Source organism: Ctenocephalides felis, unplaced genomic scaffold (genome assembly GCF_003426905.1).
Source record: "Ctenocephalides felis isolate EL2017-DRISC unplaced genomic scaffold, ASM342690v1 CF-g0.4_SCAFFOLD_00845, whole genome shotgun sequence".
NCBI lineage: Eukaryota > Metazoa > Arthropoda > Insecta > Siphonaptera > Pulicidae > Ctenocephalides > Ctenocephalides felis.
Genome location: NW_020536999.1, coordinates 91,212,645 through 91,224,448, shown reverse-complemented (window position 1 = coordinate 91,224,448; position 11,804 = coordinate 91,212,645). Strand labels below are relative to the sequence as shown.

General features: G+C 29.7%; 1 protein-coding gene across 1 annotated transcript in view; it reads right to left on the bottom strand.

Moving 5' to 3' along the window:
- Positions 1 to 733: 733 nt before the first annotated feature.
- LOC113363008 overlaps positions 734 to 11,804 on the bottom strand; it is a 13,899-nt gene continuing 2,828 nt past the window's right edge. The window contains exons 2-6 of the mRNA XM_026605498.1: positions 9,673 to 9,847; positions 6,232 to 6,334; positions 5,299 to 5,476; positions 5,025 to 5,225; positions 734 to 861 (exon numbers count right to left, since the gene is read on the bottom strand). Coding sequence (XP_026461283.1) covers positions 734 to 861; positions 5,025 to 5,225; positions 5,299 to 5,476; positions 6,232 to 6,334; positions 9,673 to 9,847 — 785 coding nt within the window. The remainder of the gene's footprint in view (positions 862 to 5,024; positions 5,226 to 5,298; positions 5,477 to 6,231; positions 6,335 to 9,672; positions 9,848 to 11,804) is intronic.

Sequence of the window (11,804 nt, the reverse complement as noted above, 5' to 3'; positions counted from 1 at the left end):
AGATATTGATTTATTTTGCCTAAGGGCACCTAGCCCTTTTTTTCAATGTCTAAGAGTGCGATCCTGTCTTTTTCTTTCATGTAGGTCAAGTCGTCCATTAAAATAATGCAATTCCGTTGCAGTCGGCAATAAAATTTAAAAATGCATAAAAACTCAACAATGTAGATTGAGAAATGCGCCTTGAGTTCCCATCTTTACTATTCATAGTATAGGAATATTATATTTTCATGTGTATTTTTTTTTAATTCATCTCTTGTAAATTTTTAAAGTTTTGTTTGAGATGGATGGTGTTGCAAATTTGTTAAAATTAAATTATCTACAATTATAGAGATTATTATAACAACCTATGGGGTAGCAACCATTCCGTGTAAAGCCTAATGCCCTGAAGTTTGTCACCTTCATGGCCAATATAACAAAACGAAAAGACGTCCGAACAATGATTTTAATGAAATTTGTTTAGAAAATGTACATTTTGTTGTTTCATCATGAACATTTTTTGAAGTATTCATTGGATTAAATTGTATATTTGGAACAATTAAAAAATCTTATTATTTACTCATATTATAAAAACCTAGAGCAACTTTGTACACTCTAAAAAGTTTAAAACTTTGAAATATGGCTTATAAACATTTTTTTAGAGACAGTGTGTTTTAATGATTCGTTTATAATTATTTTTTAAAATATTTATTATATACAAATTGAATAATTTGTTTAAAATCAAAGAACTTCGAACTTAGAACTTGGTGTACTCCAAAATTGGATTTGAAAACTGGCTTTCACCAAATTTAGTTAGGAAAAGGTTCTTTTTTTTGTTGATGATGAATTTTTTTGCAAAGTCTTCGTTATATACAAATTGTGTACCTGGATAATTTGTTTAAAATTAAATATTTCACAATATTTTTTAATAAAATAAGGCCCTAGAGCAACTCATAAATAGTTACAGGAAAGAAGAGAATCAAAAATCTTTTGGACGTTCTTGATGAAACCTTGGGTTTGGTGTTGCAAATAAGTTAATTCGTTATATTTTTCGAACAAAAATTGTCGACATTTTTTTCAACACCAATGTGTGATATTGCAAATGAGGTATTTTACTATTTTATGCGAAGAATCCAAAAGTTTCTGTTTTTGCGCAAATCTATCACCCACAAAAACGTCCTAACATAAATCAATGATACCTTTTAGCTTATTTTTTGTCCTTTATCAAAAAGGGGGCACCGATGGAAATCTTTATGAGAAGGGACTTCTGTAGATTTGCACATATGTGTATGTATGTATTTTTCTGTTTAGATAAAGTAGAAAGTCATGTGTTATGTCTTCACCTAAATCAAATTGATGTCGTCATAAAAAAGTACTCTTCGGTCGCCATTACGTGTAGGGACTCATTTCTAGGGTTTTATAAGTAACTTTTAGATTTGTGGTCAAAATTAAATGTAGTCTTTGAGAAATATTTAATATATTAAATTTCTTACATTTTTCCTTAATAATATAAAGCTCTAGGATGCATATTTTTTTTAATAATTGACTCTTGAAGTTCATATTCTTTTCAGAGCTCATTTTGTAGCATTTTTTAGCTTATGAATATTTTTTTAATTTGTGTTAAAAATTAATGGTTAAGAAAATCATGAATTATAACGTATTTTTACATGTTTAATTATAATTTGTAAAGTAAAAGTGGGTAAAGCTAATAATAAACTTTAAAGATAATTTATTATAATAAATTTCCTAAATTTTGGCCCAATTTTGGTCATTAATTAACATTTCAAGTAATCACAATCACAATTAAACAAAAATCATTTTTAAACCAAAATTTTACAAAAAAAACTTTTGAATTCTACAAATTGCGTGATAAATTTTCAGATTTGTCATTATAACTTATAAAGTAGTACACCAAGTTAAATGAAGTTTTAGGAAAAGTTTTGATGAATACAATTTCTTACAATTTACTTTTACAATACAATATTGTAAGAAAAGTTGTTAAATTCCTATAAAATATATCAACACTTTATAAAGTAGGTAATTCTGTATATTTTTCATTATAACTTTTAAACTTGATTTTTAAATGTGATTCATAATAATTCAATTCTTGCTCATGTTGGTATTAAAATTAATAAACGAAACTTCACAACAATATTTATAATTTCAAAACCATTTGATTAATATGAATGTATATGTAAAAACCCTTGCACAACTCGGTATACTTCAAAAACGCCATTGGATATCAAGAATAATGTCTTAAATAAGATTAAGTGATAATAAAATTAATAACGAATGTTTGTCAGAACCGACGTCTTATGCAAAATGGCGTATTGTGCGGTACAAGGTAGTAATGTGTTTAAATGTGCAGAAACCGGCAAAAAGTGAGGTATTATGCGGGAAATCGTATTAAGCATCAACGTCTTAACAGGATCTTACTTTTAGTTTAGTTTAGCGTGCTACCAAATGCTAATTTTGAGATTTTGACATTTAATAAAATGGCGGTTCCACTGTCAAAAAGTGCTAATATAAAAGTATTTACATATGTGGAATATGTACCAGCAAGCATTATTCAGGTACTGTAATTGATATTACACCCTTAGTTTTTTAGTATACACATCTGTTCGTTCAACCTAATAATTTCTTTCCATATTTGTTTTTTATTTTTCACTTCGGGGGCGGTTCTTTAAACGAAACTGTTCCGGGAATCGTTATAATAAATTCAAGGATTTTTCTACAAAAGGAGGCTGATTTTTCGCCCCTTTTTTAATAACTCGATTTGTATTCACACGGCGTTTCATTTATATTTATAACAGTTGAATGTAAAGTATGAATGAGATGGAAGTCTATAAAAGATATATCGATTTAAATTGGATGCTTTTTTATGGTTTTATTTTCTATGTAACACATGCAGTATTTTGTTAGCTCAGAGAAGTCTTAAGGTTTCAATTGGCAATTCATGTTTTGATTGTTTTATTAGTTTAATTATATATTTAATTGTATCTGTATGCATATTTGTCTCGTGTCTATGTACTGTCATATACAGAACAGTTGTTATTGTCATTTTATTCGTTTGTGAAATAATATCCTCTCTCGACGTATTCGTGACCCCCCAGAGCACTCTCTTAGTAGGAGAGATAGTGTTAAAATTACTCAAACACATATATAACTTTCTAATAAGCGTATTATATATATTTTCCACAGAAAACTCTTTTTTTATGAAAAAAAATACTCAACATTCACATTTACAATTTTCTTCTACTAGCCCCGGGGACTCCAAAAGGGTATCCAATACTCTTAATACAAAATTATGTCTGAATAATTTTTCACATTTCTAAATAATTAAAAGTGCACCAAGGACCCCAATATGTACCTGTCACGTTTGAAGCATTTTTGGGGTCCTTTGTGCCCTTTTAGTATGAAAAAAGGTGAAAAATTCGGTATTAAGAAAGGACGAAATTGTTTGTCACATTTTTCTTATGCAATATCAAATGTAATGTTATATATATATTTGTAATTAAAATGTCCCGCCATTACTATTAGTGATGCTGGCAACAGTGTTCTCCTACAATAGACCGCCATCTTATATTTTCGTATCCGCCATCTTATATTTATGTTTATGTTAAAAACTATGTAAAATAACTCTCTTGCTGCTGAATCGCGATACAAGTAACATTTAAAATAAACTGAGTAATTTTAAGGAATCATTTTTATTATACCAAAGAGTATTATATATTGGTTACCATTTTGAAGTCCCCGGGTCTATTTTATTATCAGAATGGTGGGAAAGTTACTCAAATACATAAATAAATTTTAATTAGAGCACTTGGTACATTTTGGGGTCTATGTTACCTTATTTTGGAATCTTGGAACAAATAGTAATTTAATGTCAATATCGACCTTACAAATGTTGGTACAATTTTTTAGTTTTAATTATGAAAGATAAAAATATCTATTTTATCTATAAGTTTTAATAACAATTAGTTAAACTTCATTTTATATTATTAAATTCTTCATTGATGGGGGTACATTTCTTAGTTTTGATTATGTATCTTTTTAAACGGATGATTTTGAATAATTTTGGCCTTTGAAAGATAAAAAGTAGATCAAATTAACCACACAATGATATCACATATTGTCTGTGTAATTTTCAAATTTTAATTATGACTCTTTTAAATAGATGAATTTAGATAATTTTAAGCCTTAAAAAATTAAAATCCTAATTTTTGCGAATTATTTTTGAAAAAGATAAACATAATTATTAAATAATTAATGAGACATAATCCAAGTAAAAGTATCTACAAAATAATACCGAAAACCACTTTCTAACAATATTGAATAAACTATTCAATAATTTTGCCACTATCTCGTAGTCTATTCCTGTGCTGTTCAGTATCATGTTATTATGTAATTCGTTAGGATGTTTGAAATTGATATATTCGCATTTAATGGCAAAATATTATTATTATTGTTATGTAAGATATGCAAATTATACCAAGGAATTGATATTCGAGAAATAAATTGATTGTGTACTTTGTGTATTAGGCATCTATTTATTTTATACTTTGAAATTTTATGTTCGAGTAAAGTAATTTTTTAAGGCTTGTGAGAATGAACTTTTGCATAAATATTTGGCTATAAATTATATATCCAAATTAGAATAAATATGTCTAACATAACGTAACATAACGTAGGGCTAAACTAAATTTTTAGGGTTTCTAATAAAAGAAACTCTGCTGATGAGCGAATCTGCAGACGCATTATTTTAAATTAATTTGATTAAATCAAAGTTATTGACTTTAAGAAGCAATGTATTCAGGGCTTTTTGAAGGATAAAGGAATTTACTGGCAAGCAAAAGGAAAATTGACTTTAAGGAACAAAGATTCCTTAGTTTGTATGATCTGGAGACATGGACTCTGAGAACAGCATTCTTTTGCTGCTTGTATGGATCAACAGATTTTGCAACATACCAAATGAAGAAACAAAGAACTTCTGAACTCTATTTGACACTTTCTAGTGCAAAACCAAGTAGAAGTATTGTTACTCTTACCTAGTTTCAAGTAGCACTCGGAGAAAAACGCGTTTCCCAAAAGGGCGCTCAGGAGTCCCAGAATCCCTTGAGGGAATTCTGTGATCAGAAACAGCAGAAGAACCGCCAGCAACATCCTAGTCGTTCGATCAGTCTGTCTCTCCTTGGTGTCCGAGTGCTTCGTACTAGATTTTGGATTTAGGGCCTGTTTTGCCTCCAGAACTAAAATAGTAAAAAACGGGCATCTTCAATTAGGTCACTGTACTATATGTAGCGTCTGGATTTATTTACCCACCGTTGGGATTTGATGTTTGCATCAGTTTCCTACGTCTTTTTTTGGTCTCCAGCAAGGCCATGATCAGTCTAAGGCTCAAAACTGTTAAGGCAATGCAAGGGATGATCTTGATGACGACACTGTAGATCCAGAAATTGACGTTCAGTAACATTTCGCCATTTGCACGACCTAGTTCACTCTGGAAGTTAAAAATAGTATATTTTTATATTTGTAATATTTTTTTGCAACCCAACCGTCGAATTAAAAAAAGATTAAATAACAAAATTATTTATTCCATTAAACGTTTCGGCACTTGATGTGTGTCATCATCCAGTAATCTAAAAAAAAACATATAGGAAAGAGTTGTGAGAAACGAAAGGGGAAAGAAAAACAGAGAAGACATATATTTCGTTTCTCACAACTCTCTCACACTCCTTCATTACACGTGCGGGTACTACACTGCGCTGTAACCTTGATCAGTGACCACAATGCAATGCTATCAATAACAATAAATATAGGAGGGCAATATGTGCTCCTTCTATTTCTCGTTCGTTAATATAATAGTATTTTATTATTTTACACAAATCTAGTGCTCAATCAATTTTACATCATAAATATTTTTTTCTGTTGTTTTTCCTGGTTTGGTATGTATAATTTCCTCCTTTTATATATTTATAATTATCATCAACTGTGTATTTATGTTATATGTTTTTTTAGATTACTGAATGATGACACACATCAAATGTCGAAACGTTTAATGGAATAAATAATTTTGTTATTTAATCTTTTTTAATTCGACGGTTGGGCTGCTAAAAATATTACAAACATGTATCAACGTCGACAAAACTATCATATATATATATATATATATATATATATATATATATATATATATATATATATATATATATATATATATATATATATATGTATATATAAAATTTAATGACTCACTTTGTCGACTAAATAAATGGTTGCGTTTTTCCTGTCTTCCAAAGGCGTGTTGTTGTTGATGGGATATCCTGATAGTGTCAAGACCTCACGTTTTTCTTTAATGCTGAAAACAAAGCAAAACACATCACTAGACGTAAGTGGCATTTTGTCTTAAGGCAAGACAAAAAGGATATCAATATATCAATTTGTGAGTGATTTGTAAGTATATTGAGTTAGGCATTGTAATGTTAGAAAGTGTTCATCTTTTATTAAATTTTTTATAAATTTTTCCTATTTGCAAACATAAGGGCTTTATCACTATTATTATCAATATTAACAAAGTTAATATTAAGATCTAAAACTTTCAGGGATTTTTTTTATTATTTTGGAAGCATTTGAACTCCTGGGAGCAAAGAAATTTGAAAATCTCCATGTAACTTACATAATCAAGCGCCGAAAATTAATTTGAATGAAATTTACGATTAAAATGGACACTTTTACATGTTGTTTTAATAATAATTGCAATATATCAAAAGAAAGAAAAGAAATGGGCATCATTTGGTTTAAATAAAACAATATTACATTATTTAAGTAAAAATATCTTAAACCATTCTAATAAGTTTAAGCTGTCAAGCTAACGTGTTTTTTCTCAATTTTTCTCAAAATTCATTTTTATAATTGTTAATTTTTATAAATCACGTCAATCGATTCAGAATGACTCTAAACCTCTGGAAAACACAGATTTCGTATATTACACCATAGACCTCTTCGATTTGTATATATTTATATAGGATTGTTTGTATATGTTACCAAGTGAGACCATTTTATGACCGCCGGCGGTCGTAAAGATTTTTTATCGTTTGATGAAATGTTTGGTCTGAAGGTGAACATCAAACTGTGGGTCGCAATAATAAAGATTTTATAATATACTAGCTGTACTCGTTCACGCAAAGGGTGGTTTACTTTCAAATAAAAATTTGAACAAAAATGCGTAATTGTTACATCTATTCTACAAGTTTTCTTGTCAATCAGTCTGCTGTAAATGACCATTTCTCTTCGTTTCTTTCCTGTCCTCCAGATTACTTGCCCAACAATTTACCTGTCCGCCAGTATACCTCTCAGGCTGTTTATCTGTCTACCAATTTACCTGTTTATCAATTTATCTTTTCACCAATTTACCTATTAACCTGTTTATCAATCCGCCATTTTACCTGTCTACCAATTTACCTGTCTACCAATTTACCTGTCAACCAATTTTTCTGTCATCCCGTTTTACATGTCTACCAGTTAACCTGAAACTTGTTTATCTGTCTACATATTCGTCTATCTACAAGTTGTCCTGTCTACCATTTTAAATATCCTTCAATTTACCTGTCCACCAGTTTACCTATCTGCCAATTCACCTGACTACCTGCTCATCTGTCTACGTATGCCTAATTTTTTTAGCTTGCGTTTGATATATTAGAATTATTATTGTTTAATATAGATATTTCAAGATATTCTAAAAATATGAGAAATGTCTATCATTATTATAAATTAATTTTTGGTGCTTGATTATATGAGTTACATGGATGCCGTAACATGATTGTTTCAGAATCTGTGTTCTATGCAACATTCAGACGAAATCTGTAATATATGTATATATATATATATATATATACATATATATATACATCATGTATATATATATATATGTATATATATATATATATATATACATATATATATAATCAAAACAGCAATAATAATAAAATAGCCACATAAAATTTGGACAGCTATTTATGTATTTTATATGATGGAAACCAGACGTTCTGATTATATTATCATATTTACCCACTGCACTATTTATAGTATCAATTTCATACATTTATTTATTATATAAATCCTTTTTAATACAAAAAATATATGTTATAATGTAAGTTACAGCAGACCAGTCGTTCTGAATCGTTTTACACCGTAAACGTAAGTCCTTATGGTATTTCTTCAAATAGCTTTTGAATTTTTAGAATCAGTCCAGAATTTTTGAGAATTTATCAATTAAATAAAATATATTACAATATTAAAATACATTTTTGGATTGATTATTTGTGATATTAAATTAGTATTAAAGTAAGGATAATTGGTATTACTTGCATCTCATATATAAATGCAAAAATGTCAGTTTTGTCAAAATCTTAAACAAGTAGTGCTTTGTTGGTACTAAGGTATTTATTTAGCAATATCAATAATAATCTGATCCAAGAAATTATGTTATGATTAAAGTATGACATGTACCCACATACACACATATACACACGAGTATATTAAAAAGGCCACGTAGAAGATTTCTGTCCTCTCCTAAGAAGTCGTAAAGGCGTCGTAAAACTCATATATTTTTTTTTAATACTGCCAGAACACTAATAACGTCACACAGGGTAAACGAAAGTGTCCGTCATCATTAGTCATGACTTTTACGACAGTTTTACCAACCGTAGAAGAAACACACACACACGTGAACTTGTCCGTATAAGGACTAACTTCATATCAAATAAAACCAGAGAGAAAAGGACTCTACTGACCAGCTGGAGACAACATGAGCTCACTTCATATCGTACAGATCTGTTTAATTTTATATAAATGAAAATTGGTGTCAGGATATGCGTCCTATTATTAAATGGGGCGATAAACGAACTCTAATGACAATCTAGAGACTCAATATAGGTTCACTTCACATCACATAGTAATAGTAATTGCATAGTTGAAAAATTGGACATTGGACGCGAAAAAAAACTCTACTGATTTTATATTGGATGGAGTTTCAAGATATTTATGGCACTATTATATATTTTTCACCAAATATTGTTCTGAAGCGAAAGGAAACTGGGTTGGATCAGTATGTTAATCTGTTATCCTTTCCTCGGGCCTCGATTATTTTTTCTTCGCAGCTAATGAACTGAATAATGTTTAAAAAGTAATTAAACCGTCCGGAATCTCTTTAAGCTGTTTATTTGGGAGTTAATCCTCGAAAGTCGTAAAGTGTAAAGTATATTGCGACCGCCATGATGTCGTAAACACGCTGCAGAAAATACAAAAGCAGCAAAAACAGCAGAAACAGCAGAAGAATTAACAAACAAAAACGGTTTTGCGTCAGAACTATTTTCGCTACCTGGATAAATATTTAGTCGAAAGGAATTTTAAGATTTAAACTAAAATTGTGCACGGCTTTCAAGTCCATTTGTGTGAACTATGCTTTATATTTTAATATCGACGTTGTGTAGCAAAACAAACTGCAAAAAATCTTCTTGTTTAATGGATGCGTAAGTTGTACTTTAATTAATGCTAATGCATTCTGCATAAAATCTGTCTATTTTAAAAATATTAAATAAAAAGCATCTACGCATATCATGATGCACCCACGTTTTTTATAGAATTTGCAATAAATAGGAAAGTCTATTGGAAAAAGCTGATGTTTAATTTCCTCACCTGAACGCCAAATACAAAGGTATGCAGATCAAAGGACACGAAACGTATGCCATTGCTATGGCAATTATGGTCGTCTCCATTCTGCACCATCTGGAGTTCTTTTGTGGATGAGCGATGGCAATGTACCTCCAAACGCCAAGGTGACTGTCAGCCAAATGGATATGGTGTGGCATATCTGGAAAAAAAAAATTCAAGGTCAAGTTTCAATTCTAAATAGATAAAAGGTCAAGTTCAGTTCTAAATAGATAAAAGGTTAAGTTTCAGTTCTAAATATTTTTTAGATAGTTGATCAGCTAACAATAAAATTGGTGATACGTTTTAAGGCTAACTGAAAGAATACCATCTAATTAATATATTTTACCTAGAACTGATCTATTCAAATGGCCTTATTACCATTTTATAATTTTTCCTGATTTTGATTATGTCTTTTTTGAAGTATTTTGAAGAATTATCAGAATTATGCTGGTTAAGTCAACGAGCAATTCTTGCCGTCAAGAAATATGATGTACACGCATAGAATTTCACCATTCAATCAAAAATATGCTGGCGATTTGGTGACATACCAATGATTCTGACTGGTCTTCCGTTTGACTTCAAACGATTGCAATTTCCAGTTAGCCTTGTGTTCGCAATAACAAGTCGCAAGGCCAATCGCTTAGTGTTTTCGGGATAAATTTCAAATAAATTATCTAGAAAATCATTGTTTTTCACATGGGCAGTTATACGTTGCCTGTTCACGAGTTGGAAAACCATCGCCGTTTGTTTGTGTTAACGTCAGACCGAAAAACAAAAAATGTGGTTTACCAAAGAGAACTTCAATGAAACGGATTAATTTGCGGATTCACTTTCATTTACTTAGAGAAGTTCAACTAGAAAACACTTCATTTTTGTAATCGAAATAAATTCATTACTGTTGTGCAATAAAATCAAATTTTTCCTTTTCAAATATAAAACAAACAAAAAATTTCTTCATCTTTCTCACGAAAACCATCTGGTGGCGAAACGGAGTTCGTCGGGTTTGCTAGTTTGTCTAATAAATATAACAACATTTGGTCCAGTTTTCATCCCTATTTGGACTCCATCTATCACTTGGACGTTAGATTCACAAACATTCTTCTATTGCTGGATAATCCCAAGTTTCATTAGTTTTTATTGGTTTTCCTATATCATCTTGGCATAGTTCATTCGGATGTTGGATTCAAAAATCTTCTTCTATTGCTAGATGATCACAAGTATTTTTTTCTTGGTCAACTGATATCCTGCAACCAATTTCTGCACTGCTCATTTGGTTTTTTCTTCCTCTATCATAACCCTACTATGCCAATTAGCGACTCATCATAACTTTAGATCATGTCAGGCTATTTTAGTCTGTCCAAACAATAAATATTTACGATTCCATCTCCGTCTTGACTTTTGACAAATGACCCAGTTGTGATGATTTGCATAACAAAACGACAGTTGAAGACTTATTTGAACTAGACACTGACTTGTTTATTATGGAAAAATAATTAGATTACTAAATTTGGAGCTCGAGAAGATCATGAACTAACTGTGGTGGCAATTAGCGAGTAAGGAAAATCACAGTAACATTATGAACAAAATAAATTCGAAATTCAAACGGTGCATTCTGAAGAGCTTGGTAAAAATAGATACATATATATAGTTATGTTTATAGTCTATAACTATATTTATAAAATGTGTTAAAACATTTATCTTTTCGATTTTAGAAAAAGCGCAGAGGGATTAATGTCTGAAATATGTTTATTCCAAACATTTCTTCATTCTTATTTCTCTCTCTGATTAAAATCATGTTGAAAATTTACGTTTCGGAAATTCTTTTAACACCTTCCTGAGGATTTGAAATAAAACATGTCGATGGATCGCGAGTGTCAGAGATGCTTCAATCGGATAGAAGATTAAATATTTATATAAAATTTGTTAAAATAGATTAAAAGAAAATATATATATATATATATAATATATATATATATACTAATTAAAAATTAATAAGTATGAATTATTTCTAAAATATATTCATATGTTTTATTTAATTCAATGACTTAATTGTTTTTAAATACATATGCATGCTTATTGTGTCATTAAAGATGATGGAACCAATTTCTCGAAACGTT